The 27,225-nt window shown below is 39.9% G+C and overlaps 2 protein-coding genes across 3 annotated transcripts; both read right to left on the bottom strand.

Moving 5' to 3' along the window:
- Positions 1 to 247: 247 nt before the first annotated feature.
- On the bottom strand, positions 248 to 16,755 carry NUS1 (NUS1 dehydrodolichyl diphosphate synthase subunit). The gene is made up of 5 exons (XM_035109171.3): positions 15,632 to 16,755; positions 7,692 to 7,814; positions 7,079 to 7,231; positions 5,168 to 5,267; positions 248 to 2,673 (listed from the first exon to the last, which is right to left on the bottom strand). The coding sequence occupies exons 1-5, from the start codon at positions 16,293 to 16,295 to the stop codon at positions 2,583 to 2,585; spliced, it is 1,131 nt and encodes a 376-aa protein (XP_034965062.3). The 5' UTR covers positions 16,296 to 16,755; the 3' UTR covers positions 248 to 2,582.
- LOC118082158 (nephrocan-like) lies at positions 16,669 to 26,959 on the bottom strand. Of its 2 annotated transcripts, XM_088666050.1 has the most exons (4): positions 26,469 to 26,959; positions 21,893 to 22,037; positions 18,717 to 19,618; positions 16,669 to 18,056 (listed from the first exon to the last, which is right to left on the bottom strand). In XM_088666050.1, the coding sequence occupies exons 3-4, from the start codon at positions 19,598 to 19,600 to the stop codon at positions 17,612 to 17,614; spliced, it is 1,329 nt and encodes a 442-aa protein (XP_088522176.1). In that variant the 5' UTR covers positions 19,601 to 19,618; positions 21,893 to 22,037; positions 26,469 to 26,959; the 3' UTR covers positions 16,669 to 17,611. The 2 variants fall into 2 exon arrangements, with proteins under 2 accessions (XP_088522176.1, XP_034965058.2); XM_035109167.3 differs by lacking the exon at positions 26,469 to 26,959 and having other exon boundaries at positions 21,893 to 22,334.
- Positions 26,960 to 27,225: the final 266 nt, after the last annotated feature.

The raw sequence follows: 27,225 nt of genomic DNA, 5'->3' as shown, positions 1-27,225 counted from the left end.
GCTTGCACTAACCATTAGCCTGGATTTTAGGATACTATTGCCATTTTATCAGTGTAGTAGTTACCCTGAGAGAGAGCTGTCTTGATTGAGTGAATACATCAAGTTCAATCCAACCTCAAACCGTGCATCAAATCCTAATGGCTATTTGAACAGACCAACAAGTCTTCTCTTACATATTATACACTGATAAGCATAATCAGAGAGACTTTTGTATGCAGAACCAATACACATATCCATACACCATCACTGCCTGTAGAAAGATAAATTTATTTGTTTTACAGGTTCAGATTTTACTCTCAGTAATGAAATCCAAGAATTTCTTCATCATAAAAACTTGCTTTACATATTATTTACAGGTATCCAAAGATATACATAATGTCACTGCTGTAGACTATATCTTCTCACAAGACAACAGAGGGAGGGGGAAGCTTACTGCAATGACATACATTCAAAAAGAGTAAATTGTGGATATGCACAGTGTTTTTGGCACAGCTAACTCATTGTTAAATTCTGGCCCAAATTACAGAAACTAATGGTGTCAAATGTGACAAGGGATGACCAAAATCAGGGTGGGCACTGTAAATATTCTTTGGCAATTTGCAGTCGACTGATATAAGCAGGGAAAGAAATTTACAAGTTTTTTTTTTTAAAAAAAGGAACATAAAACTCTCCCCTTTGCTTTTGTAATTGTCATTTACTGTACCAGAATTATTTTGGTAAGCACATGATTCTGAATTTCATTTGCCAATTCTCTCCAGATGATTCCAATCACACAGAAGTTTACTACCTAGAATCTCTTTCAGGCTACGCTTCACACACCCTCTCTCTAGCAAACAAAAAAATGTCCAAATTGTAGAACTGTGTGCATTAGTCAAAAGCATTACTGAAATATATTGCACATGTTCACGGTCTTCATAATAGAAATTTGAGGATTACAGCAAAGCAGGAAAAAACTTCTGGTATTCCAATGACTGTGAATATCATCCTGGTGCCTTTTTACTTCATTAGCTCACAGCAGAAAGCATCTTTTTCTCAAAAACAAGCAATAAGAAATCAATTAGTTTACTCTTGTTATGAGCTTTTTGAACCTATTACAGATTTGATCCATAGAAGAAGAAAAATACTGTTTAATAGCAGCATGATCTGCAATACTTTACTACACTGATTTTTGGCATTTATAAAAAGCCATTTGCAAAATATATTAAGTTTGGTTCCATTTTAAACCAAAAAATAATGGGCTTTCCATTCCATAAGAAAATACACTTTTGAAAAGGAACACCTGGACACTTAACTTTGCCAATCACTGTTTAGGGATAAAATTAGGTTAAGAGTTTGAAGGAACAGTATACCATGTACATTAAGCAGCACCTAGGTAGCTGCAGGATCAAGAAAATGAGTCAATGAATTTTATTTTTCTGCATATTTGTTTTGTAATTAGATTGTATTATCACACTGCCATACAACAATTGTCACAGTCATTTATGCAGACAGTCATGCCATATCTTATAATGGGGGGAGGGGAACAGGTTCATCAGTGCATATTGAATTAATACTTTCCTGCCCTTTGCTGCTAAATGCAGCCAAACACAATCCATTTACATTACCACAAAAATGTAAATTGACAATTTTACTTATGTTTAAAATGAATACAGCACAGTGGATTTGGACTATAATTTTCAAAATGAAATTAAGCCTTTAAAAAATAGTACAAGTCGTATTCCTTAACTTACCTTAGAATTTGAGAATATACCATTTTAAAACACACACTGCAACTTATATATTCATAGTTCATATTGTTTGGGAAAAATCAGTTTACGTATGTGATTTTGTTATATGGTGATGATCCAACCCAACATTTATTGACTTCTAATAAAGTATTTAATTGTCAATTAACAAGTTGTGGAAACACCCACCTTCCTAAGAGAGAAAGGGAAGACTGTGGCTATAGTTTATGCAGCTGCCAGTTGTTCTAATGGTTATTTCATAATGTACTTAACATGTGTGATTGAAAAGCACGTTTGAGAAACCCCTTGACCTTTCTATGCCTATCTTTTTCAGCTATACTTTTAATTCCACTTTAAGCACACACACGCCCCCAAACCCCTGAGGTACATTTCTAGAAGCTTTTGAGGACAACTTTGCAGACAGCTTCCTAGACTTTCAGTTATTCAAGTCCAATGAGAATGAGACGACAAAGGTGTGACAGCAGAAAATTCTAGGAAGGGTTTTTATATGGTCCAGTGTTTCTCCCCATTGATTGTAGTGCTACTTAGATTGGATCCCTCAAAGTCAGAAGTATTCCTTGTATTAAGGATTTGGTCACTGGAAGGAGAGGCCTGAAGCTTCTAAACAGCTGTTTTACAATATTTATGGTATGCCATATGCCACAGCAGTAGACCACTGCTTTCCCCGTAACTCCAAAGACTATGAGTACACACGCATACAAATTCTAAAAAGGTAAGACACTTTATTGAATTTGATAAATTAAGAGACTATGTACTGGACTTTTATGTATCACAGGTACTTGTAAACAGAGACACTGGGTCCTTTCCATGGAAATCCTGATAATGTTCAGCAAGAAGTTATTTTCCCACGCGCTGTTCACAGTTTGAATAGTGACGGAGGGCGGAGAAGAATTCTTCATAACTGACGTTCACATGTGAAGGCAAAGAACTGGGAAAACACAATTGGAAAGAGGCAGCTAAATATCATAAGTAATGTGTGCATTGGATAAATCCAAGTAGCATTATCCTAACCCTTGCCTTTGAACTATTTCACTGGTTTATTCTCAACTGATACACAGCATATCACAGACATAACTCTGGACAAAGTATGAAGTCAGAGCAATCTAACTGAAATCAATTAAAATTTTATTGCTCAAGTGGATCTGCAAACTTAAATGACTTAACGTTAGAATAGATGACTACTTAGAATTGACCGGCTCTGCACAGTATTGGGATTACGAAATCCCAATTTAGGGAGAAAAGTGGAAAAATGATAGGAGACATTATTGCTCCAGCTACAGGTGCAATACTATTCAATACTACTTCACAGGTTCACTTTCACATAGCTTTTCCATTGACATGACAGTCAAGTATGATAGTCCTCAAATACCGACACACCTTTCCAGGTAATGCTTTTGTTAACCTTCTACTGAAGGGAAGTCAAGGCAAACACATGCTTTCTTGTATCAGTTTTGGCACTGTCTTACTACAGTACATTAACAGCTCTTCAACTAACTTCTGTTTTCAAAGAGAGTTATAATTCCATATCTGGAATGATTCAGAAATCCAAACCCCATTCTAGAGAACTTCAGAAATCCAATCTTCATTCCTCAGCCAGAATTTAGTTTCAACCATTTCCCTTAATTCTAAAAAATTGCATAGTGACAGATGAGAGTTAATCATGGATTGTATGAACCCAGTCATCATTTGACTGTATCGAGCTGGTAACATAAGTAATTTTCTGATACCACAGAACTATTCACACAGGAACACGTGTATGGAAGATACTGAATTTAGTGTGCGTTTTACATGAAACAGTACTAGAGTGTTGTGCCTGATCGACCTGGCCCTTTAAGAAACACACAACAGGGCAGATTCCAAGAATATTTACAAAGCATGACTGATGCATGTTAAGATTACAGAATCAAGATTACAGTGTGGAAGCCTGCCAGAAAGCCCTACAACCTAAGTGCTAATGAATAATGCACAAACATGACTGGAGTGAAGGGGGAGATTTGCTGTGTAGCTAATGTTTATGGGAAGACCACCTGTAACTTCCAGAGATACTTAGCACTTTTTATTCCCAGGTCTAAATCTTAATTCTTTAGGTTAAGCCATGCTTATGCAGGAACTGAATGGGTTCAGTTGCTCTGGAAGGCAACCTACACCTGCCACAGATGATGTCATCCTAGACCAGTGGTGGAGAATCAGCAGCCTGCAAACCAGCCCACAGCACCTGCTCCTTGCCACACTCCAGCAATTAGATCAGGAAGAAAGGCTTTCTTTCAAGCCTAACTCCTATACAAAGAGCACACGTTTTTTGGACAGATCAAATCTAGGATGGGAAAATCACTCCCTCTGGTAATTAGTCTTGGAAAACAAGCTAAAATTCTTTTAGGGGAAATTGGTCTCCTGTAGCTATGCCCACTTTTGTCCTAGCCATGTCTGCTGCTGGAATGTGGCTTCTGGAAGATTGCCCAGGAGGAAATACGGCACTTGGGCAGAAAAAGAAAACACTACCCCTCCCCTCCCCTTGAGCAGTGGGTCACATAATATTAGACAGGCTTTCTTTGCTCTGCTGAAGAATATTACTATGCTGAATGGGGATCTGTCTTATGGGTATAGTGAAGCTCTGTTAAATCAGTATCTAGCAGCAAAGTACCTCTCATTATGACTGGGTTCCATTATGACTGGTAGCCAAGTAACCCCTGGGGTAGGACACACTACTCCTACTATACACTACTCCTACTATACCCAGGTCTGAAGTTCAATATTTATATTCTTCCCCATGGAATGGTATAGAGAACATATTCTTGGTATAAATTGGTAGAACTAAGCCTGCTGCTGATCTGCTTTGTAGTGGTAGCAGGCTTCAATTCTCTTACCTACGATTTAAAAAATCTAGATGTTTCAAACTATTTTAATTCATGCTAAAGGGTGTAGTCTCTGTAACCAATTTCAAGTTCAGATCTATGTGAGGGTAGATATTCTACATCCATTAACATGGGAAACTAGGATGTGATCTCAATGGGCAACATGATGGTTATTTGGGATTAGAATGCCCTGTAACATCTTTCAACGGTCTTTTGGTACTCAGAGTAACAAAATGAATGGCTTTCCTTCTCTTATTACAAATTTATTCTACTCTTAACAAAATAATAATAATTTTTCCTTTCACAAGTTGACCACACATTTTGCACCTTTATAAAAAGTGGGAAAGTATATATCAACTTGAACTAAAGGAAAAGAAACTGTCAGCATGCTTTTAATAAGGGCTTTTGAGCACTAACTATTATTATTTGGAGCATAATGATAAGAATATCATATTCATTGATAAATGTTACTGAAAATCACACATGAAAGTTTGAACACAAAGGGTCAAAGCCACTTGCAATACAAAGTAAATATTCCAAGTTACACACTACTATGTATAGTCAACTTACACAATCTCTGTCAATCTGATCTGCCATGGAAGAAATCCTAATACACTGTCCACAGGACCAAACTTTAATATTAATTCTGGGTCAGGAAAGCCATTAGTACCTAGAGAGAGTAATAGTTTGGGGTTGTAGAATTAAGACCATCTTGTTACATTAGAGCTTTAACAGATCTTCACATACAATGTGCATTTCTTACAAATTATTTTCCATAGAACAGTACCAAATATTTTAGAGAGGACATCACTCAGCCCCCATAATAATGACCTCAAACAATTTGACAGTTAACTACTGTGTGCCAATTTAGTTGGTATATAAAGATAAATATTACAATAACAATTCTGATTATCTAGTTTAAACACAGTGCTAAAAAATTGATCATTCTTTGGTCTTTATGATAGTTTAACTGAAACACTGCCGTGCCCACTGACTTTGGAATTTACTGAAAGCAAGTATGCTTATTACTACTTTGCTCATTTAGAGCAAAGGAAATCTGAATCTCTGTTAGCTTTATTCTCTTGCTATTTCTAATATATACTTTACAGTAAAAGACTGTAAATACAACTATTCAATCAGTATTTTAAACTTCCAGTGTTTTCAGAACCACCATGCAGTGGGTGTAGTTCAAAGTGCAACCTTCTAAGCTGCTTTGAGAGCCAAACACATAAAAGGAAGTGTCATTATTTTTTGTTGTAGTAGTAGTGCTGATGGCTAAAGAAAGCAAGCTCCAGTTTCATTTTAAAGGAGACATGTCACATTTCCAGCAAGTGTTTCAAGAAATACAAAAAATTATTTAGCTGTTCACTCAATTCTTTTTCACGTTGCACACATGCCTTCTTTGAATCACAACCCTTGCCTTGATTTCAAAAAGGGTGATTGTACTATCAGCAGTAATTGCTGTTACTACATGACATATTCCAGGCATCCCCAAATTTCGGCCCTCCAGATGTTTTGGACTACAATTCCCATCTTCCCCGACCACTGGCCCTGTTAGCTAGGGATCATGGGAGTTGTAGGCCAAAACATCTAGAGGGCCGCAGTTTGGGGATGCCTGACATATTCCTTCTTCAGGCTAACTTGAAGGTGGAGGTGTCCAAAGCAGCCAAAATTTGCTACTGCCATGCAGTTTGTTCCCGTTTCCCGATTAAGTAAGTATGGATCTTTTATCTGACATTATGCTGAACTTCAGAAGCTCTTTCGAGCAGTATGAAATCTGCTTTCAAATGCCTCCAAAGCCCTATATAGGCCAGTATTAGCCCACACCTGTATTCTTTGTGCACTTTGTGCTATGGCAGACATTTATCTTTTAACCTGACATAGTAATTAATGGTAGCCAGGAACACACATTTGTTACATCAGTGTATATATCCACAGTGAACTTATATAGCTAGACAAAAGCAGATAAAACTGTTCTGCTCGCTAAAATGAACGCTGCCAAATGGTAAATTTAGTGAGGCATTACAGTTTGTTTTTAACAGCACTTAATGTAACAATCTCCTGGCACTACTTAATAAAAAAGCAGTTGCATTACAGCTGTCAAAATAAGTTCTCCCTGAAATTCCTTTATAGCCAAATTTCAATTGGCAATTGAATAAAATTTACCTCAGACTGCTTGGCTGAAGCAGTTCTCTCCAAATTACTTTATGTGCTATAACAAATAATAAGTCACTCAGATCCCACAAGCAATTAAATTTCTTTGAAATGCACAACACTACATAGCATACACCAAAACACTTGTGGGAAATAGGTATTCTGTGAAGCAGCCCTCATAATCTGCCTGTTTGAAGACTGTGCACAATGGATATGAGCTCTAGCTACAAATGTGTTTGGGTCTGGGAAAATTACTGTCACCTGATTAGCCACACACCCCCCAACCACTTTTCATGAGGGGTAAACAACTTCAGTCATCATACTTACTAGTTAATAAGTTTTCCAAGACGTCCATATCCAGATCTGTGCATTTTTTTTGTTTTTGTGCTACTAAGTGGCAAAATTTCTGAGCTGCTTTTACTATATCTGTTTTCCCATCCTCTGAAGACAGCACGTTCAGTGTAGATTGGCAATTTAAAACTGCAATAAAAAAGAAAGAACTTAAAGCAATTAAATGGAAATGGAAGAAGTCAGCTGTACTTGAAGTTCACCTCTCGCTTGCAAACAGGATAAACATCATTCTCCACTCCCAAAGCCAGTGAAGGCGCCCAGGAGGTTATTTTAAATTTAATTTACAAAATGAACATTCTGTAAAGAATCACAAGACACACTTGCTAAAATAGTAATAGTTCAGTAAAAGTTTAATATCAAAACTTAAACATTTAACTCAAACTTCCAGTCATTTCTGTAAATTAAGGCATTCACACTCAATTCCAGCTATCAGCATATGCCGAGATGTTCATGAGATTCATTGTACTCATGGAGATACCCATTAATTCCCATGCAGGGAGTTAATCAATGTTTGTGGATCAGATTTGGGTGTTCAGGAACTTTCTAGTACTCAATAACAGTATAGGATTTTCAAAATAATGAATCTTACCTTGATCTGTTTTTTCTTGATTTGGAAACTTCACTGCATATTTGGAACAGTCAAGATTTAACAATTCCTGCTGCTGTTTTAGGATTTCATCCATTAGCTTTGAATTATTTCTCTTGAAAAAACCTTGCAAAGAGAAGAGAAAGAAGTACTGGTTAATTGATCATCATTTTCCAGGTAATCTATGTCAATATTTTTATTAAGTAGATCTCTAGAATCATATACCCGTATATTCCGGCGTATAAGACAACTGGGCGTATAAGACGACCCCCAACTTTTCCAGTTAAAATATAGAGTTTGGGATATACTCACTGTATAAGAAATATGACCCGGCGTATAAGACGACCCCTGACTTTTGAGAAGATTTTCCTGGGTTAAAAAGTAGTCTTATACGCAGGAGTAATTTGTTTGCTAGCAACCAATTTAATTCTTTTTCTTAAAAAAAATCCAAGATGATTGGGGCTTCATTTACCCCTTGAAGAAAAGGCAGGATGCAGAGGTCGGTCATCTTGCAAAAACTTGTATGAATTTGCAATATGACATGAAATAGTTGGAAGTTCTCATACCAAATCATGGTTTTTGCTACTCTTTCTTTCTTTCTTTCTTTCTTTCTTTCTTTCTTTCTTTCTTTCTCTCTCTCTCTCTCTCTCTCTCTCTCTCTCTCTCTCTCACACACACACACACACAGGAAACAATGGTTTTTCTGCTTTTGTTTTCTGTTCACCTGATGTAGCAGTTCCTATAATTACAGAACATTAATTCATGTATTATGCCAAATAGTAGCTAAGCTTCCTTAACCACAGCTTTCAGCCATCTGAATTTGAGAAAAGCAAACTACTGTACAGTTTGGCAACAGATACCACAAATCTTTTTCTGCCAGACTTGATTAGTCTGTTGCACAAATCAGAATACAGATTGGAAATTAGTAATCCTGCTGAAATCAACTACTATATCCAGCTAATATCAACAGAATTAATTATGTTCCATTTATTCCACCTTCAAGGATTAAAAAAATTAAAAACAGCTAATGTTTTAAACAGTAATCAGGTGGCCCAGCCTAATTTAATATAAATAGCAAAGCATCATGTATGCTACCCCAAGCTCTTTGAAGGAAGGGTAGAATAAAAATGTAATTGTAAAAATGTAATTAACAGAAGAAAAAAACAATAAGATTAAAGTTCCAAAGTGAAAGTATGTATTACTACTTGCAATTTTTTTTAATATAAACGTTATTCTTGCAATTTTATACTGCATTTATTTTGTGTAGCTCAGTAGTCTTAATTTTAAAGGTCAACTGAATAACTTGAAGACATCATTAATGCATGTTCAAGTTTATTTTAGCCCAATTTGAAAGTGTCAGGTGGGTGACATTTTTTGAGCTTTCCCAAACAGCCAGCATTAAGGTGAATTCCCATGTGGGATCCTATGGGTAGAGTTCCATGTACAGTATTGCTAAGTGGGGTATGGGAAGAAAGGAAATATATGTTGCATGAACAGTCTCCTGTTTCTACAACTAAGGCTTTTGGTGTATCTAACAGTTTTTGACTCCTTGCCCCCACCCCAAAAGACAGACACTGGAGCTCCATTAACTACTGACAACTACTGTCACATGAGAGAAGTGCTGATTGAGACATCCAACCCCAAAGTACTTTGTGGTGCACAGAGTGAGTTGCATGGCTCTTGGAGCCCAGCCAATTGTTTCAACAATTTTAACCAAAATGATTGATTTATTTATTAGACTTTAACTTGGCAGCATAACAAACTACAGGTTGTGTAGTCTACCTTAAAACCAGGAATGAGTTGTCATGTAAATGAGGTCAATCGGTGCTAAATCTAGCTAAGTCTCAGCCTTTGTTTTAAATAAAAACAAAGAAAAACAAACACATGCTGCTGGGCACAGACCAGAACTACTTTTACCCAAGCTGTACTTGTCTGAACAAGTAACAGCAGCTGTAGAGGTGACTTTGTACAATACGATGTTACGACTCCCACAGACCTTGCAGTTGAACCTGGCAAATAAACTTCGAGTACTTTTCGTAAGAACAGTCCTGCTGGATCAGACCAAAGGCCCATCTAGTCCAGCATCCTGTCCTCACAGTGGTCACCTGAAAGCAGAACCTGAGTGTAACAGCATTCTGATCGCATTCACACCACTTGCCTTTCTCAGCAACTGGTATTCAGAGGCATACTACCTTCAACATGGAAGGCAGTGCACAGCCACCACGGCTAGTAGCTGTTGATAGCCTTATCCGCCTTGAATATATTTAATCTTCTCTTAATGCAAGTTGGTGGCCAACACTACATTCTACAATTAAACTATGCGCAGTGTGAAGTGACTCCTTTTGTCTGTCCTGAATCTTCCAAAATCTGTCCAAGCTAAGTGGTTCCCAACTGTACATATGTGACTATATAGGTATGACACACCAATCAACTGCTACTGTGCTATAAAAATAGGGTGAAGTAAGACAAGGCCAGGTGCAGGTTTTCTTGTTTGAGTGCCTCACGAGCTGCTGCTATTATTGTTGTTATTGTTATTATTATTTGCTTGTACCCCACCCAATTTATATAGTTTTAAGTTTCTTTAAACTTAAACCCCTTCCTTTGATCTCTAGGGGCCTAAGATGTAAAGTTAATATGAAAATGGTTTATATATTTTTGTACCATGTATTTGCCTTGAAATAAAGAGTTGTTATGCTTTCAGCAGAATAAACTAATTGCCTTTTCTGCATTAGGCAGAGAAGTGTCCAACAGTTTTTCCATTATAAATTATCTTGTAGAAGCCTTGCTGTGTGGGAGTGCTATCCATTAAAACCTACAGAAATTTTGTTCAGCCCATACAAATAGGTCAAAGTTACTTTCAAAGAAGATAACATTCCCTAAATTGGTATTAGTCATCCATTAGAGCCGATCTCAGTATTGGCCTCTTTAAAATCTGTATAAAAAAAAATCTAGAATTGTGACATGTTGAGGCTTAGATTAATATATTTAATACAATTGTAGTTCTGTTATATACAATTAAGTTTCATTTTAATATGTATTTCTTACCAAAGTTAATTGCATCTTTTTAAAAAGTAAGCAGTCTTTTTAATCTTCAGTTTTAAAAGTTGATTGGTTCATGAATATTTAAGGGGGGAAATCACAATAGTATTATTATGCATTTACCATCCTATAATTAAATAGGAACATTATTTTTTTCAACACATAAGCTATTCTGTAAGGCTTCTCATTTCTGCTAGTATAGTTTCTGGATCTGTCTGAAGATCTGTTTCCACCTTGCTCCTGATAGTCAAGCTTCCAATTTATATATAAAAGACATTTGAAATTGAGAAATCCCTATGTGTACTAGTCAGTCTCTCTTTATGGAATTTAATTCCACCTAAAAAGACATGTGTTTAGAGACATGTGTTTATAGACACACAGAATTTTAAAACTGGACATATCTAGACCATCTGTCCACAAGTCTTAACCAGCATGCATAACTGAAGCTGAATCCTGAAAATAGGGGGTCTTATATGTTCCAAGTTCCCATATCCAGAAGATAAGAAGGTGGCCTGCCCTGGATAGTAGCAGGTCTGCAGCCTAAGCGTGTTGGCTAATTCACTAGCTACATCCCCTTTTGGACAGAGATGACTCAGCCACTGCACTCCATGTTCTGGTAACTTCCAGAATAGATGTGCTTTACATGGGGCTGCCCTTAAAGATGACTTGGAAACTTCAGTTGATCCAAAATGCAGCATCCACATTACTGGCTGGGGTTTCATTTAGATCTTCTATAGCCCCAGTTTTGAACACTGGTTAACAATTCATTTCCAGCCCAATCAAGTTACTTACATTAGTGTTTAAAGTCCTAAACATGCAGGGCCTAGATATCTGAAAAACTGTCTCATTTCCTACATCCTCTTGACTGCTAAGATTGGCAGAGGGGGCACTTTTAGTAGTTCCTCCACCCTCAGAAGCTTGAGGGGTGGCGGACCAGGAGACGACATTATTTGTGACAGTCCCCAAGTTGCATCTGGCACCTTCACTATACAACTTCCAAAAACATTCTAAAGATGCATCTTTCTTAATTCTGGCTTTTGACACTTGACATATACATTTTTAGGATCCACCTTGTTTCTGTGACTATAGGCTGTTTTGAAATATTTTAATACAGTATTGTGTTTTGTTTTAAATATTGTGTTTTAATATTGTAACTCCCCTCAGCCCTCAGGTTGCAGAAAAGGTAATTAGTAACAACAAATTGCAGAATGCAAGTACGTGTCAAGTTTCTTTCTATTTGCCATCACCTTCACCCTGTAGGCTGTTCCTATTAAAACATTCTCAAAAACAAAAAGTTTATGTACTTTATGTACTTCACTCACACAAATATTGTCAAATTGAGTGAAAATAAGATTAGAAGTCTAGTTTCAAATGACATAAATAATTTAGAAATTACATTGATACATATTTCTTCTCAGTAATGCTCCATTCCTCTTTCCGTTTGAGATATGGTAGCTGTTTCAGCCTGGGGAGCTGGGGAAGAGATCCTGTGAAGTGGAACACCTACATCATGTCCAAAAAACTGTGCTCAGTTTAAGTTGTTTTTAATAGTTGTTGTATTTTGCCTCTCCATGCCTTTAATCACTGTATCAAACACTCCATGCTCGTGTATCTAAGGCACTGAAGAAGAAAGCACCTAGAAACAACTACTCAGGATAACTAGCTAACTTGTAAAATGACTCCTTGGGAATGTAGGAGCTAATGAGGGATTGGCTCATACCACATTTTTTGAATCTATTTGTTTAGTTTTCTGTAGTGTAGATCTTAAACACATAGTTCACTTCTGATTTATTAGAAAAATCAAAACACCTCTCTCCAGTGCTTTTGTAAAAAAGCACATTATTGAAGTAAGCATTTGACAAATGCATTTGGATGCAGTGGCAGAAGCACAGCCTTAGTGGCAGCACCATTTATGAGAAAGGGGATCTTTTGGTTCCCTTGCACAGAGCACTCTGCTTTTAGCCTTCACAAGAATGAAACAAGGCCTCTCCGATGCTGTTGGAGGCAATATCAGCTGACGAAGTGAACTGTTCCAATCTCTCCTACCCTATAACCTGCTAACATGATTATACATTTGATACAATTACTCTCAAAATAAAGGTTTGATGTAACACAAGAGCTGTTTGCTTTTTCAAGCGTACTACAGTATGACTAAAGATGACTTTCGAATTCTAGTAACAGATGTCCATGAATCAATGCTATGACCCATCCTTTTCCAGCTGGATTCCCTCCTGATGTTTTAGATTATAACACCCAACGTCCTTAACCATTGTCCATGGGTCCCAAACATTTGACAAGTATGAGATTAGGGGAGATTATTATAACCCATCAACACCATCGCAGCAGTAGCCAAAAACGCTTACAAAAGAGGCCCAAATGCTGACAGTTTCAGAACTTTACCTCTAAAAGATTTCCTACCCCATGGGTACTAGACTGGATAGAATTCCTATTCCAAATATTCCAAAAAAAGAAAACGTGTCTGCTGCATAGTATTTTTTGTCTTATGAAATATTAGCTAGAAACAGAATATGGAATCTGTGGAATTGAATTGTGACTTTTTATTCTTAATTGGTCTGTTTCCATAACCAGTTTCAACTACAGTTTGTTGAAAGCTTGATTTTTTTTAAAGTAACTTTTTGAATGCAGCTAAATATCTGAATATATATGCCCCTGTGTAGTATCATAAAACCAATTGTGCTTATGTTTTTGCTTTTAAAGTATGCAATATGGAAAAAAGCTTTAGGTGATTCACTTCAAAGTATGACAACCATCAGCATGTGAATCTAAGTAGTCATATGAATTTTAAATAACATGCTTGTACTTATTAACAAATTAAATTAAACCTACACATAGTTGCATCATTTGCTGCTGCTTCGGGCTTGATTCTTTAAGACCGAAAACAATGTCTTCTAAAGTTCAAAATATAACACAGCATCAAATATTTCTCTCTTTTGAGGCTACAGACTAATCCTCTTGGTTGAAACCTTAAACTACCACCACTACTTCCCATTTCCCTGCAACCTAACTACATCACAAACACAGTTTGCATGACAGGATCTGGTCAGAAAAATAGAACTGATTTGTTGTTGTTTTTTAGTCGCTTAGTTGTGTCCAATTCTTCGTGACCCCATGGACCAGAGCACACCAAGTCCTCCTGTCTTCCACTGCCTCCCTCAAGTTGGTCAGACTCAAGTTGGTAGCTTCGAGAACACTGTCCAAACATCTCATCCTCTGTTGATCCCTTCTCCTTGTGCCAACATCAGGGTCTTTTCCACTGAGTCTTCTCTTCTCATGAGGTGGCCAAAGTATTGGAGCCTCAGCTTCAGGATCTGTCCTTCCAGTGAGCACTCAGGGCTGATTTCCTTCAGAATGGATAGGTTTTATCTTCTTGCAGTCCATGGGACTCTCAAGAACTGATTTGTACTGTTCCTTATTGGTCAGAGATGGGGTTCAGATAGAGAGGAATACCTTCTACCATTTTTAAGACAGGAAATAGGGAGGGGTAAGAAAGCAGCACTGGTTTTCAATTAAATGACTTCGATACATGTACCCAGGTGAGACCTTGGGGAGCCTGCCTTTCTTTGTGTGGATAAATGAGAAGATATGCACAAAATAAATGTGATAAAGGGTCTGTTTAGTTATTCTTTCTCTATTCTTTTTTCTCTATACAGTTGTGTTTTGTATTTTCTTATAAATTAGTATGAATTTTATTTTTTTAAGTTAAAAAACTTTCAATAAAATTGTTATAAAAATACATGTACATTGATCAGCTTTTAACAATTCTGCCCCCTTGCCATGGCAAGTGATGCATTGCCCTTTGGCAAGAGTGAGAAACAGAAACCCACCTGCTTCCTTACTGGTTCAAGTCCCAGCCTTGAAAAGTGAAAAGTGAGCTACACTTTGAGCTACACTTCCACCCACTACATAAACAAGCCCCAGCCTTTTGGTCTACAGAGAAAGTCTGGGGCTTGTTTGGGTAGCAAGGGTGTTGATGCAGCTACCTAGCCCTTGCTACCCCTTTCCCAGCCCCAAACCTGGAATTAGAAACAGTGGTGGTAGGATTCCAGCAATTACAGTGGGCTTCTGAGTCCTCTGATGCCTTGCACAATTCCTGGGAATCACCTACCTCTTCCACAGCTCCAAATTTGGACCTATAGAAGAGGAGCAAGGGATTGTTCAACCTCAGGCAGAGATGCAGTGCAGGTAAGGGATCAACAGCCCAAGCCCTATGCATGTCTATTCAAAACAACATCCCACTGTGTTTAGAAGAGGTTTACTCCCAAGCATACTGAGCACAAGAGTAAATGTGTACAGGATTGCAATGAAGGGGAGAGACAAAGTCCTGGCAACCAGAAACAGGGTGTTGCATTTGACTAATACACAGTCATTGAAATCCTTGGACTGAAATGTCATCAAGACAAACTCACCTTCATTCATTTCAGCAGGTCTACTCTGAGCCTGATGCGACCTAAGGAGCCTTGTTTGTGGCACTTTAACTGTTATGGCAGCACATCTGAGGAAGCAGGTGGCATTCCTCAAATCCTTTGCAGCAACAAAGGTGCAATTGTGTGCAGTTATGTGGCAATGAGCCCCGTTCAACAGAGGTCTTTGCATCCTTAACCCCCACCCCACTGCCCATCTGTCACCCCTTTCAGATGCCACCAACACACCCTATGCGTGTGTTCTCAGAGGAAGCACCTGCGACTTCCCTGCAAGTTGCCTCCCTGTACGCGCGGGTTGCCCTTATTTATAGTAAACTGTTAACTTAGAGCAAACGTTTTTGAACCGAGCAAGGGCAAGGTCACGTCCTCCGCATGGGATGGGAGAAGAAAATCGGAAGGGGGTTAGGGAACGGGCGAGCAGACAAGGCGGGTGGCCGAAGGGCAGCTCCTAGGGCAACTCACCTTCTTGGTCGTAGACGGTGACATAGGAGATGCCCACCGCCATGCACCACACCACCAGGCTGGCCATGTCCGCGTAGCTCTGCTCCTCCTCGACCACCACCAGCCCGACGTGGCCCGGCAGTTTCTGCAGAGACTTCCCGTCCTTCCGCCACCGGCCGCCTGCTCCTCCTCCGACCACCTTCCGCCCTGCCGCCGCCGGCCTGTGGTAGGCGAAAGCCCCCGTGCCCACCGCCGCCGGGGCCCGGAGAGCCCGCGAGGCGACAGCGGCCGCGGCCGAAGCCGCGCGCCGCCGCCAACGGCTGAGCCACGAGCCGCGACCTCCGAACCAGGCGAAGAGCGCGCGCTGGAAGTGGAGGAGGAGGTGCAGCAGGCGCCACAGCAGCTCGTGCGCGACACTCATTGGTCTGGGCGGAGGACGGCGCGAGGGAACCGGACGCGGGAAAAGGAGAGGAGGCTGAAGAGGCGGCGGCGGCGGCTGTTGTCGCGAGGGAGGCTCAGCCGCAGTGCAAGGCGCAAACCATCTCGCCTTCCTTTCCCTCACGGACACGGTTTTATCTGCCCGGCAACCTCCGTTAGCGCCGCCATCTCCATACCTGCACTGACCTTTTCCCTCTTGCCTACGCACGGGCTGCCCATTGGCCGAGGCGCCGCCGCCGAGGGCCATTTCCGGGTTGGTGGAGCGAATGACGTGGCCCCCTAAAGGAAAGGGCGGTGTCTCCGAGCTGAATTCCAAGGAAGAACGGGAAGGCGAGTTCTCCGCCACCTACGGTGGCGGCCCTCGGATTCAGCACGTGCTTTCCTCATGCACAGCGACATCTAGCGGCGGGAGTGTGCGCCGGCTACTGGTAGTCGCGGGGCTTGGGCTGAAGAGCGCTGCTTTACTTTGCCTTTTTCACTCCTTTGGTTTGCTCATTTTCGGTCACTGACTATGAATAAGAGACCACCGTACGCAAAAGTTTCATAAGCTGTGAATATATACTTTTCCTGTGAGCGAACGAACGAAGATGCACTGGAGGAACGACCATACGTTTAGTTTAGTCAATTTTATTGGTGCACTACTAATTTTCATTTATTCGCATTCTTGTTTTCCCCATGACACCTCATATTAAATGCACAGCGAAGTGAATTCTAACAAAGCACTTTGTGATTTCAAAACACTACCACCCTCCCTACCCACACTCTCAAATACGAATATCTTGTTTATACAATTAATTGGTATAGGTAGCCACATTATTGTTGTATGAAGTGGCACTTGAATTACAACACAGCAAAAGCAGAACAACACACACCCTGGACATTTGCAGTATGAAGTGTTACAGGATTTCAGCAGGAAGCTATGGGATATGCACTGATCAGAAAGGAAACAGGTCAGTTCACCCCAAACCTTTTGCAGGTGCAAACAGTACTGAAACCAGGTTCGTGTATAGCCACCCCAATACCATCATTAGGGCCCCACTGTAGTGTTGACTAAACAACATTATTACAGCACTAGATTTGTCTCACTCCCATTCCAAACATTTGGAAACAGGAAGAATGCAACAGCCCAGTCTTACCAGATCAATCCTGGATACAGCTATTGATTTCAATAGGTTTAGAACAGGGGTCAGCAAACTTTTTCAGCAGGGGGCCGGTCCACTGTCCCTCAGACCTTGTGGTGGGCCGGACTATATTTTGAAAAAAAATATATGAAAAAATTCCTATGCCCCACAAATAACCCAGAGATGCATTTTAAATAAAAGGACACATTCTACTCATGTAAAAACATGCTGATTCCCGGACCATCCGCGGGCCGGATTTAGAAGGTGATTGGGCCGCATCCGGCCCCTAGTTTGGGGACCCCTGGTCTAGAAGCTGCTGGCTACATACAATTTTGTAGGTCACAATGAAAAAATGTCAGGGATAGATTGCTCTGGAGAGGAGGACTGAATTAATATGGAGTTCGCGGGAGGTTTAGCACAACAATTTATTGGAGACTCCTGTTTAATATATTTCATAATCATAATAATCATCCATGTTTACTCTGAGACTGGAGGGATTATCAATGCTTGTGTTCTTTCCTATTTCTTCTCCTTCTAATGAATACAGATTGTTGTGTGCACACAAATGCAGAATCTTTCTTGAAGACATCCAGCTTTCACCCTGGCTTTCTGCTGGTGCTTTACACTGTCCTCCTTTAACATCTATGCCTTTGGCTGTGAGCACCCTTCTGGTTTTGAGGAATTCGCAAGTGCAATTCCATGGGTTGTTGTCCAGATATAGGTATCTGAGTCGAGGTAAATATTTCAAGAGACTGTGATCTATGGTGGATATATTGTTGTTCCGTAGATTTAAAACCTGCAGGTGCGTTAAATTCATCAGTTCCTGCTCCTTAATTCTTTGTATGCTGTTTCCTTTCAGATCCAGTCTGGCTAGTGTACGTGGGAGTCTGAAGTAAAGAAATAAACATTGTTTTATGTAGTATCTTAAAACAAGAAGCCTGTCATTAGGATGAGAAATAATGCCTTGCCCGAAGGCCACCCAGTTAGCATTATAGTAGAAAAGTGGTTTGAAACCAATTTCTTGCACATAAACCAGACTAGGGAGTAATTTGAGCAAGGGCTCACCAGGACTCATCTTTGGGCTACAGTGGTTTAGACTAAATTGGTTTCCTGGAAGGCATGAGTCCTGGCGCCTGTTTTTAGAAATCAGATTCTGGACTCAAAAATCTGGCCACTGCACTGAAATAAGTGGCATGTATGCTGTTTGCACATTGATCTGTTCTGAAGCAATATCAATCTCTATTCATTATTTGTTAGATTTATATCCCACCATTTCGCCATTCAGCTCAAGGTAGCATGCAGTCACCCCTCCTTGCAACAGACTGTGAGGTAGGTTAAGCTGAGAAACAGGGAGTTGCCTAGAGTCCTCCAGTGAAATTCATGGCTGAGTGGGAATTTGAACTAGGGTTTCCATAGTTCTCGGCTGACTCTGTCATTATGCCACACTGGCTTTAACTTATCCCAGTCATTAAAGTATTTTGCAGTGGCACACCTAGTTTTCTTAGTTGTTGCATGTGTGAAAAGGGGAGCCCAATCCAGTCACATACCTTAATGGAATAGAACTAAGTAGATTTTGTTCAAGTGCCAGATTAGACAGTTGCGTGCAGTTCTGAAGTGCCCCATCTTCAAATGTGGCAACAACATTGTTGTCAAGGAACAAGTGCTTTAGGCTATGTAGTTCCTTGAAATCTTGCGCCTTTATTCTCTCAATCAGGTTATTGCTGCAATCAAATTTCTGTAGCGTTACTGGTAATCTGAATGGGATTATCTGGAGCTTGTTCCCAGACAACTCCAGTCTAGTTAAACCGGAAAGAAACTCTGCACCCTCAAGTGATGTAAGCTGATTTTCAGACAGGAAAAGCTCTGACAAGTTTGCCATTTGCTTCATATCTTCAAAATTTAGCATTTTGAGCTGGTTTCTCTCTAACTTCAATGTCAATAAAGATGTAGGCAGATCTGAAGGGGTGCTTGTCAATAAATTTCCATTTAAATTGAGAAATAGCAAATTGCAAAGAGATATAAAAAATCCTCCTGAGAAAGATTGCAGCTTATTGTTTTCCATACTGAGATACTTTAGGTTGGGTAGGTAGAAGGTTCCAGACACATATTCCATATTATTTCCATCCAAAGTCAAACTCTGTAAGCTGCTGAGGGAGGAGAGAGTACTAACAGAAAGAGCCAAAATCACATTGCTTTGTATGTCAAGTACCCTTAATTTTTGTAAACCTTCAAAATTAGATTCATGTACAACACTTATTAAATTGTCCCCCAGCTTCAGTACTTCAAGGCTTCTTGGGAGCAAGGTAGGTATGCGCCTTAGTTTATTTTTCCGAAGTTCCAAGGTCCTTAATGCATCCAGAGCTTTGAAAGTGTTATTCTCCACTGATTCTGTCCCACTCCAGGTCAGGACAAATTCTTCAAGGGCAGACATTCTGCTGATGTCAGTGATCTAAGGACAAAAGCCACAACAAAATTATTTCTGGCCAAACTAATTCAGAGATGGATTTAGTTGCCACAAATCATCAGGAACATCATCTGCTAAAATCTCATTAAAATAAATGGGAGTTATGCAAGAGCAATATTACGGTATACTGTATGTGAGCAAGATTTAGCCAAACTGGATTTTGTCCATGTTTCATGGCAGGTTGGAGCCCTCTTGAGGCTTGGCATGGAACAAACAGTATACTTTTCAGATTTATTTGGGAGTAAACCCCACTGAGCTCTAATATTTACAGTGCATAGGCTAGCATTGTAAAGATTAGAATATTATGAAAATTAGAATTGCTGAGTTTCCTCCTAGGATACATGTCTTAATTAGAATGTGCCTTTAGAAACATTGGTATTTCAAATTAAACAAAACATTTGTTAGTTATAAAACAATATTCCTGTTGAATTTAGAAATATATCTTTTCATGATTGAGCAGTAAAAAATTAATGAACTGAAATGAATTTTTTAAAAATAATATAAAGCATGATATCCAATATATGGCAACACTATTCTGATTCTAGAACTGAAGTGTTGTGAGTGCTTTATTTGAAATATCTTCATACATCAGTTTGAGATGGTTTCTATTTTTGTAGAGCACACAAGAAAATGCTAGCATCATCTCATTACATACTTTTTGGCACTTCTTTTAGAAGTTTTAAGAAGAAAGAACAAAATAGCCCTTTGTGCAAAGGTGCTCTACAGGTTTGTGTTACAACTGGCTATCCGGTCAGTATTTGACAAAATAGTTAATTACCTTGATAAGAACCTCCATTTTTCTTTTCTGGTCATGACATGCAAATACTATTTTTCTTGCCTATGAAATGGCGGTTACACTTTATACTAATGAGCAAACAAACCTATTTGTGTAAGAACATTTATCGGCCTGTCTAATGTACAAGAGCTAAAAGTAAATTTTGACTGTAATAAACAAATCTGTCCACACATATTAGAACAATTGTCACTTGTCAGACAGGGTCAGTTATGGTTTCCATTCAAGGGCATGGAACCCAAGATTTGCTGCTATGTAATCACCCCAATTGTGGCCAATACTCTGTGTGTATACAGACCCTCCAAGTGTCCCTATTTTCCAGGGATGTCCCTGTTATAAATAAGTTGTCCCGGTTTCTTATTTGATCCTAGAATGTCCCGCCTTTTCTGCTTATTTGCTTATCAAAACTGTTAAAGGGACAGGAGTGGGCTGTGCAGTTTTTTTCTCCTGGGAATTTGGCAACACTGTTGCAGAATTACCAATACCATGCATTGAACCTGTACAGAGGAAAGGTTATTTTTTGTACATGTACATATGAAATAAATTTATTTTTCTCAATGGTAATGGACAACAGCTATATATCATCATTAATATTTGAATATTATGGATGATACTTAATATATGACAATACTATTCTGATGCTAGAACTTACCTGCTACAAGTCATATGCATTATGTTTTGGTTACTTGATTTGCCCAAGCATTTGTGGGTTACTGTTAACAACATCTGATGGATAGTCTGGCTATTGTTTGTGTTTTAGTCTGCTTGTTTATGTGCTTTTATTTATCTTGTTTCAATTATTATTTTATTAAGTTGTGTTTAACTGTTGTTAAGTCAAACCGGGATTTTTATGAAGTACAGTATAAAAATATACTGTGTGCTTTAATATAGAACAGATGTGGGGAACCTTTGGCCCTCCTAATGTTGCTAAACTACAACTCCCATCATCCCTTGCCCTTGGCCATACTTCCTGGGGTTGATGGGCATTACAGTTCAGCAACATTTGGAGGGGCCAGTGGTTCCCCACACCTGACACCAAGCATGGGGAAGTGTTCTCTAAAATTCAAAAGGGAACACTGGATGGTGGTTTTACTTAGACAAAATAAATGGGAGCACATTCTTGTTCCATGTTTTAAACTGAACCTTGTAGCCTAGGGCTATGAACTCAGAACTAAGCCTGTTGTTGTTGTTGTTGTTGCCTTAGTTCTGAGTTAACAGTCCTGGGCTACAAGGTTCAGTTTAAAACATGGAACAAGATTATTATTATTATTATTATTATTATTATTATTATTATTATTAGCAGACACTGATATTGTAACAGCAATTCTAATCCCATCTTTCAAATAAAACATTCTGTACCAAATTCTGCATCCTATACAAAGATTGCATATGTAATAAGTCTGTCCTCTTGCACCTTGCTACTCTAATTTGAAAATGTAGGTTAGCTGATGAATAAACCATCCTACCTGGAGGTGTTTGATCTTGCCATGGCTGATGTAAATTCCCCTGGTAGTTTTAGCAATCTCTTTAGGCACTTCTCCCACTCTATAGCACTGCACTCTCCCTGCCAAGTCACAGTGGCATTTCCGCGGGCATGTGGGGGTTTGAGCTCTGCAAAGATAAAACAAGAGTAAAAGGCAAAACAGCTGCATTTTCCTAAATAGCACCTTCCCGAGCAGCACCAGCTTAAATGTGAGCTGCAGCATGAATTTAGGTGCCATGTGCTCTTTTATACCGTAACACCTGATAAATAGATAATACAGATGCATGTTTTACTTTTGTTTAAAAGAGGGGGAACAGAAAAGACAATCTCTTAACTTCCTTGAGTTAAAATATTCACAGGCATCACAAAGAGCAAAAGGTTTAAACAATGATAAGGAATCTTTATTCTGGCTGGCATGGAAATTGATCTTATTTATTGGCTGCTGCCTAATCTGCAAACACTTCTGTTATCTGTAGTTTCCTAGTTTGGTTAAGTGTGACACCACAGAATGAGTTGGGAGAAAAGATAAAGAGCTGTTTTATAGTGGGCTATAAATTTTTTAGATTTTCAATGAACCCGTATTAAAAGCATCAGGAAAAAGACCCTGAAGCTCCTCTTTCATCCCTACACACAAACATACCGTAGTTGCATGATTGATCCAGAGGAGTCAAGCCAGTTTACTTTGTTTTTAAAATATCCTATATTTTACATATATTACTATATTTTACATAATTCAAAGATTGTTATGGACAACATTTATTTTGAGAGTTATTTAAAAATGTATACATATGTTGTGATCTTCAGATGAAGAGGGACATACAAAATTCATAAACAACAACAATAATGTCTGGTGTAAAATGTCACTTGAAGAACTTGTGTACTGAAAATCTGTAATGCTGGAAGGCTGATTTACTATCCTCTGCTTTTCATCTGTGGATTGTGTTCCCATTTCACCTCTCACCCACCCAGAACTCCTGTACTCTTTACAGCTGGAGGCAAAATAATAATAATGAATGAATAATTCCTCATAATCACATCTACATCTTTAAGAATTCAGGCCTCCTCTATCCAGGTCTAACACTGTTCAAAAGTCTGCATGAGCTCTTTCCTTTCAAACCCAAAGTCGGTGAGATCACTGTATTTGTGAGGAGCAAAAGGAAGACTGCCATTAGTAAGGAGCTGCATTATTGCAGAAAGGAGAAATCAGAATGAAAGGAGAAATCAGAATGGTTACAATATTTGGGACAACTAGGAGGGTAACCAGAAGGCAATCAGGAGGGGACATGATAAAGACATATAAAATTATGCCTCGGTGGCATAATTTTCTAAATTGCATAAAAATGCAAGAATTTGGGACTATCCAATTAAGCCGAATGTTAGAAGATTCAGGACAAAATAAAGTACTCCTTCACATAGTGCATAAGCAAACATTGGAATTTATTCCTTCAACAGGTAGTGACGGCCAAAAACTTAGATGGCTTTAAAAGAGTAAATAAATCCATGAAGAATAAAGTTATCAATGGCTACTAGCCATGATGGCTATATTCTGTGTCCACTGGTGGAGACAGCAATGCATCTGAATGCCAGTTGTTGGCAATCACAAGTAGGAAGGGGGCTGTTGCACTCAAGTCCTGCTTGTGGGTTTCCCAGAGGCATCTGGTTGGCCACTGTAAGAACCAAATGATGGACTAGACAGGCCTTTGGCCTGATCCAGCAGGGTCCGTATGTTACTAGTGTTGGAGTTTTTAATGAGATGGTTGCTGGCCATGCCACCAGGGCTCATATGGTGTCATTTTGAGCATTTTGTTCCAGGGGTGTGTGCCGGGGTATGCCCCCACCATCATGAATTCATTGGTTCCCTTCCTGTGTGGTCAGCATGTGGGCATCATTGGTAGCACTGTGACGGCATTTCCCTGGATGCTGTTTTTATGCCATTTTGGAATTTTCTGAGTGGTATGTTTGCCCCTCTCCTCCTTGGCACATGTGATTGTACAGTAATTGTTCCACCAGTATACAGGCAGTGTATTTCTCCCTGCCCCTGCCAACACAGCTGGCCATGTAATTCAAAATTGGTCTGTAAAGGTCCCGCCATTTGTCTCACTGGTTTCTTGTTCCTGTTACATTTAAAGAAACTGTTGTTTTTATGTCTTTAGACATTTACTCCTTTAATACTTTATTTGCCTGTCTAATCATTTTATATTTGTTTTGTCCTTTTTTATTTTTCCTATTGAAGCAAGACTTTTGAATGCAAGCCTTTTTTGTCTTGTGTGGGTTCTTCAACACTGCTCTTCATTAACTACAATGGCATTCTCATGAGCCCGCACACATGCTCCAAATTTCTTGAAGGGACTCTCGCTTATTACTTGGTTTTAAAATAATGCCCTAGGCTTTGTCAAGTTTCCTTGTCTAAAATGAATGTGACTTCAAGCTCTTTAAGGTGGTTTCCATATATACCATTCAGTAACAAATATAATGCTGATCAGATCCAGGCTACCACTCAATATTAAATACTCACCTCCTCTCCTGTAGGCTCTTTGACTAATTTATTACATCTTGAAATGTTGTTTATGTTGGCCTGAATGTTCCAGTTAATGTGAGGATAATTGAGGCCACCCATTATTACCTTTTTTTCTCTTCAACTAACTCTAATTTCTTTACCTCAGGATAAGCATCAGAACTTGAGTAGAGGTGGTGATATTTCCTTCATCCTATATTGCTTTTTTGGCTGGCTATTTCTACCTACAATGATTCTGTGATTTATTTTTTTCACCAAAGGTTTCCAGTTCTTAGCATTGCAATCCATACATTATTGTGATGCACCTACTCTGCTCTCCTGTATGCACCACATGAACCTTCACTTTATATTCTTGCACTTTCCTTGTTTGTGTTTGCTGCTGGTTTTATTGCTGGTTTGTCGCTTGATGTGGATGGTTTTACAAGTTATTGTTTTACGGATGTAAGACATCTTGGACAATTTAATTAGAAAGGCAGGATAAAAAGGTGTTACGTAAATAAGTTCAATGGACAGTATGACCCCCACTTAAAAAAAAACACAAACTTGAACAGGGATTTGTCCTTGGATTCTGGTATTTGAATGAGCCACACCTGTCAGTGATAATAATCTTTATGACAGGGCAATGTTTGTTGTACTGTTTCTACCTATACCTCTTGATGAAAAAGAGTTTGCTGTCTTATCAAGAGCAAATGCTGCACCCCTCGATACACAAAGTCATTCTGAAAATTCAAAGGAAGCTGCTACTTTCCATGGTCCTTCCAACCAGCAAAGGGATAGAGGCCTTCCAGAAATTTTAATAAGCCTTCCCATTTATTTAAGACTGCAATCATATGCACACATGCTAAAAAGCCTCACTGAATATAGTGGGATTTGCCTTTGAGTACACATGCACATGACTGGACTATTATGCTAGATCCATCCAGAGCCAGTAACACCGAATTTGGTCAGACAGGTTGGAGGTGCTAAGATTCCTCTTTGCAGTTGCATTGTATTCAAACAAAGCAGCAGTGGTGGAGGGAAGGAATCCTTAGCAGCCTAATTATTGTTTTTTTAAAAGGATCAAACAAAAATCTTCCCAAAATGATAGGGTATTGCAATACATAAAGTATCACTGCTGGTTCTTGCCATTTATTTAAATAACTAAACTCCTGTTCTTGAAAATGCTGAGTCTTCAAATAAGCTTTTTAAAAATCTTCAAGTTTGTAAAAATCACATGGGTGGAGAGGAGGAATTTTTAAATAAGTGCTTTAGGATATGTGATGCTAGCACACCTGTCCAAACTACATTTGTGGAGGGTAGGTGGGAGGAAAGCAATTCTGCTACCCCTGTAACACAATATATTCGTCCAAGTAGAAGGAAAATGTGATTACCACACAGCAGATACGGTATGCTAACAGGTTTGTTTGTACTGTATCCCACTTTTTAAGTACTGTGTTACTACCTGCACAAATGAAATACACTGTAAGTCTGGATGGTCTATTAGGGGACAGGCTAGTAAACAGTGAATTCACTGTGTATCTGAACACAACAAATGGAAAGGATTTCAAGCCTATGAGGTATTTAGGGAACTTTCCACGCTAATCATTAAGAATGTAAGCCTCAGGTAAGGGACTGGTTTTTTTCACACTGTCGTTCAATGCCATTTTTTTTTAATGTTTCCTGTATGCTGCGACAGTTCATACGTCTAGTCTCGAGACTGAGCTTTCTAGGGCCAAAAAAGCCTTTTCTTTTTTTTACCCGGGAACACGCAGTGTTTCCTACAGATCGCGCATTCAGTGCTTGCACTTATGTAGAACCCGAGTAGTGGGGGCAGAAGGTAGATCCGGCTGATCGCAGTAGATCGGGAAGGGTCTCTTGACTTCCAGCAACCAAACTTCCTTTCCTCACTAAAACAAAAACCTAACCTGGCATGGACTTTTGAGGACAAGAGCTCAGTTACGACCTCAAGTGCTAGCACTGGAAACAAATGCCTGGGCTCAGAATGTGCTCAGAGAAAGGCACCTTGTTCTTTAATTCCATTATAATAATAATAATGGCTCCCCACCCCCAATTAAGACCCCCTTGCTCAGCCACAGCTTCTGGGAGGAGTATGGCAGCGCTCAGAAAGGTACTCAGGAAAGCTCCCCGTCGCCTCGCGCTCTCTCCCGCGCGGCTTCCTAACGTCAATGCGAGCGCCCAACGGACCAATAAGCAGCAGCATTGCAGGTCGCTATTTCAAGTCCGGCGTGCCGGCCGCTGTGGGAAACAAGACGCTGGGCTAGACAGGCCTGTCGAGGAAGATCCAGGAAGCACGTCTTTAAGCGAATGAGAACCAGACCGAAAGCCCAGCTGCTAAACTCGCGCCGTCCTCTAAGTAGAGCTGCCTCGCAGCGCCCCCTCTGGCAGAGAGCAGCAGCAGTAGCGCCAGCGCCCGTCGATCGACGATTTGTGGGGAATCTCGGCCCAACCGACCTGACTGCCGAAGAAGCCTCAGTTGTGGCAGGCCGAAGAAGCCGAGCGCCGATCTGTTCGGCAGCGGTTTTTCTGCGTTGCCCTACCGGGTGACAGAAGCGCAGCCGCACCTAGCGCGCATGCGCCGTTTCGCGAGGAGAGCCGCTCCCCCCCTCTCGTTCTCCCTCAGCCGCTGCTCCGCCCTCGCCGCTCTCCAGCTCAGGCCGACTCTTCCCTGTCCCGCCTCGCCTCGCGGGCACCGAGGGGAGGAGGGGGCCGTCCCGCGGGCGCCGGCGAGGGTTAGGTCGGGTCGGCTGGGAGCGCCGGTGCGCTAGCGCGGCAGGACTCGTAGAAGGAGCGGAGGCGTCTCC

Source organism: Zootoca vivipara, chromosome 3, assembly GCF_965207765.1.
Source record: "Zootoca vivipara chromosome 3, rZooViv2.hap1.1, whole genome shotgun sequence".
Classification (NCBI taxonomy): Eukaryota; Metazoa; Chordata; class Lepidosauria; order Squamata; family Lacertidae; genus Zootoca; species Zootoca vivipara.
Note: the sequence above shows the minus strand (reverse complement) of the source record. Positions and strands in the feature narration are given on the sequence as shown.

Excerpts from the sequence above, each read along its gene's own strand:
- NUS1 (XM_035109171.3), bottom strand. The coding sequence starts at position 16,295 with ATGGCCCTCGGCGGCGGCGCCTCGGCCAATGGGCAGCCCGTGCGTAGG. Across the intron at positions 7,232-7,691 it reads TCAAGAAAAAACAGATCAAG|TTTTAAATTGCCAATCTACA; the intron begins GTAAGATTCATT and ends TTTTTATTGCAG. Across the intron at positions 2,674-5,167 it reads ATCAGATTGACAGAGATTGT|TTCTTTGCCTTCACATGTGA; the intron begins GTAAGTTGACTA and ends GTGTTTTCCCAG.
- LOC118082158 (XM_035109167.3), bottom strand. The coding sequence starts at position 22,195 with ATGCATCTGTATTATCTATTTATCAGGTGTTACGGTATAAAAGAGCAC. Across the intron at positions 19,619-21,892 it reads GCAAGATCAAACACCTCCAG|ATCACTGACATCAGCAGAAT; the intron begins GTAGGATGGTTT and ends TTTTGTCCTTAG. Across the intron at positions 18,057-18,716 it reads CTTAGTTCTATTCCATTAAG|ACTCCCACGTACACTAGCCA; the intron begins GTATGTGACTGG and ends TCTTTACTTCAG.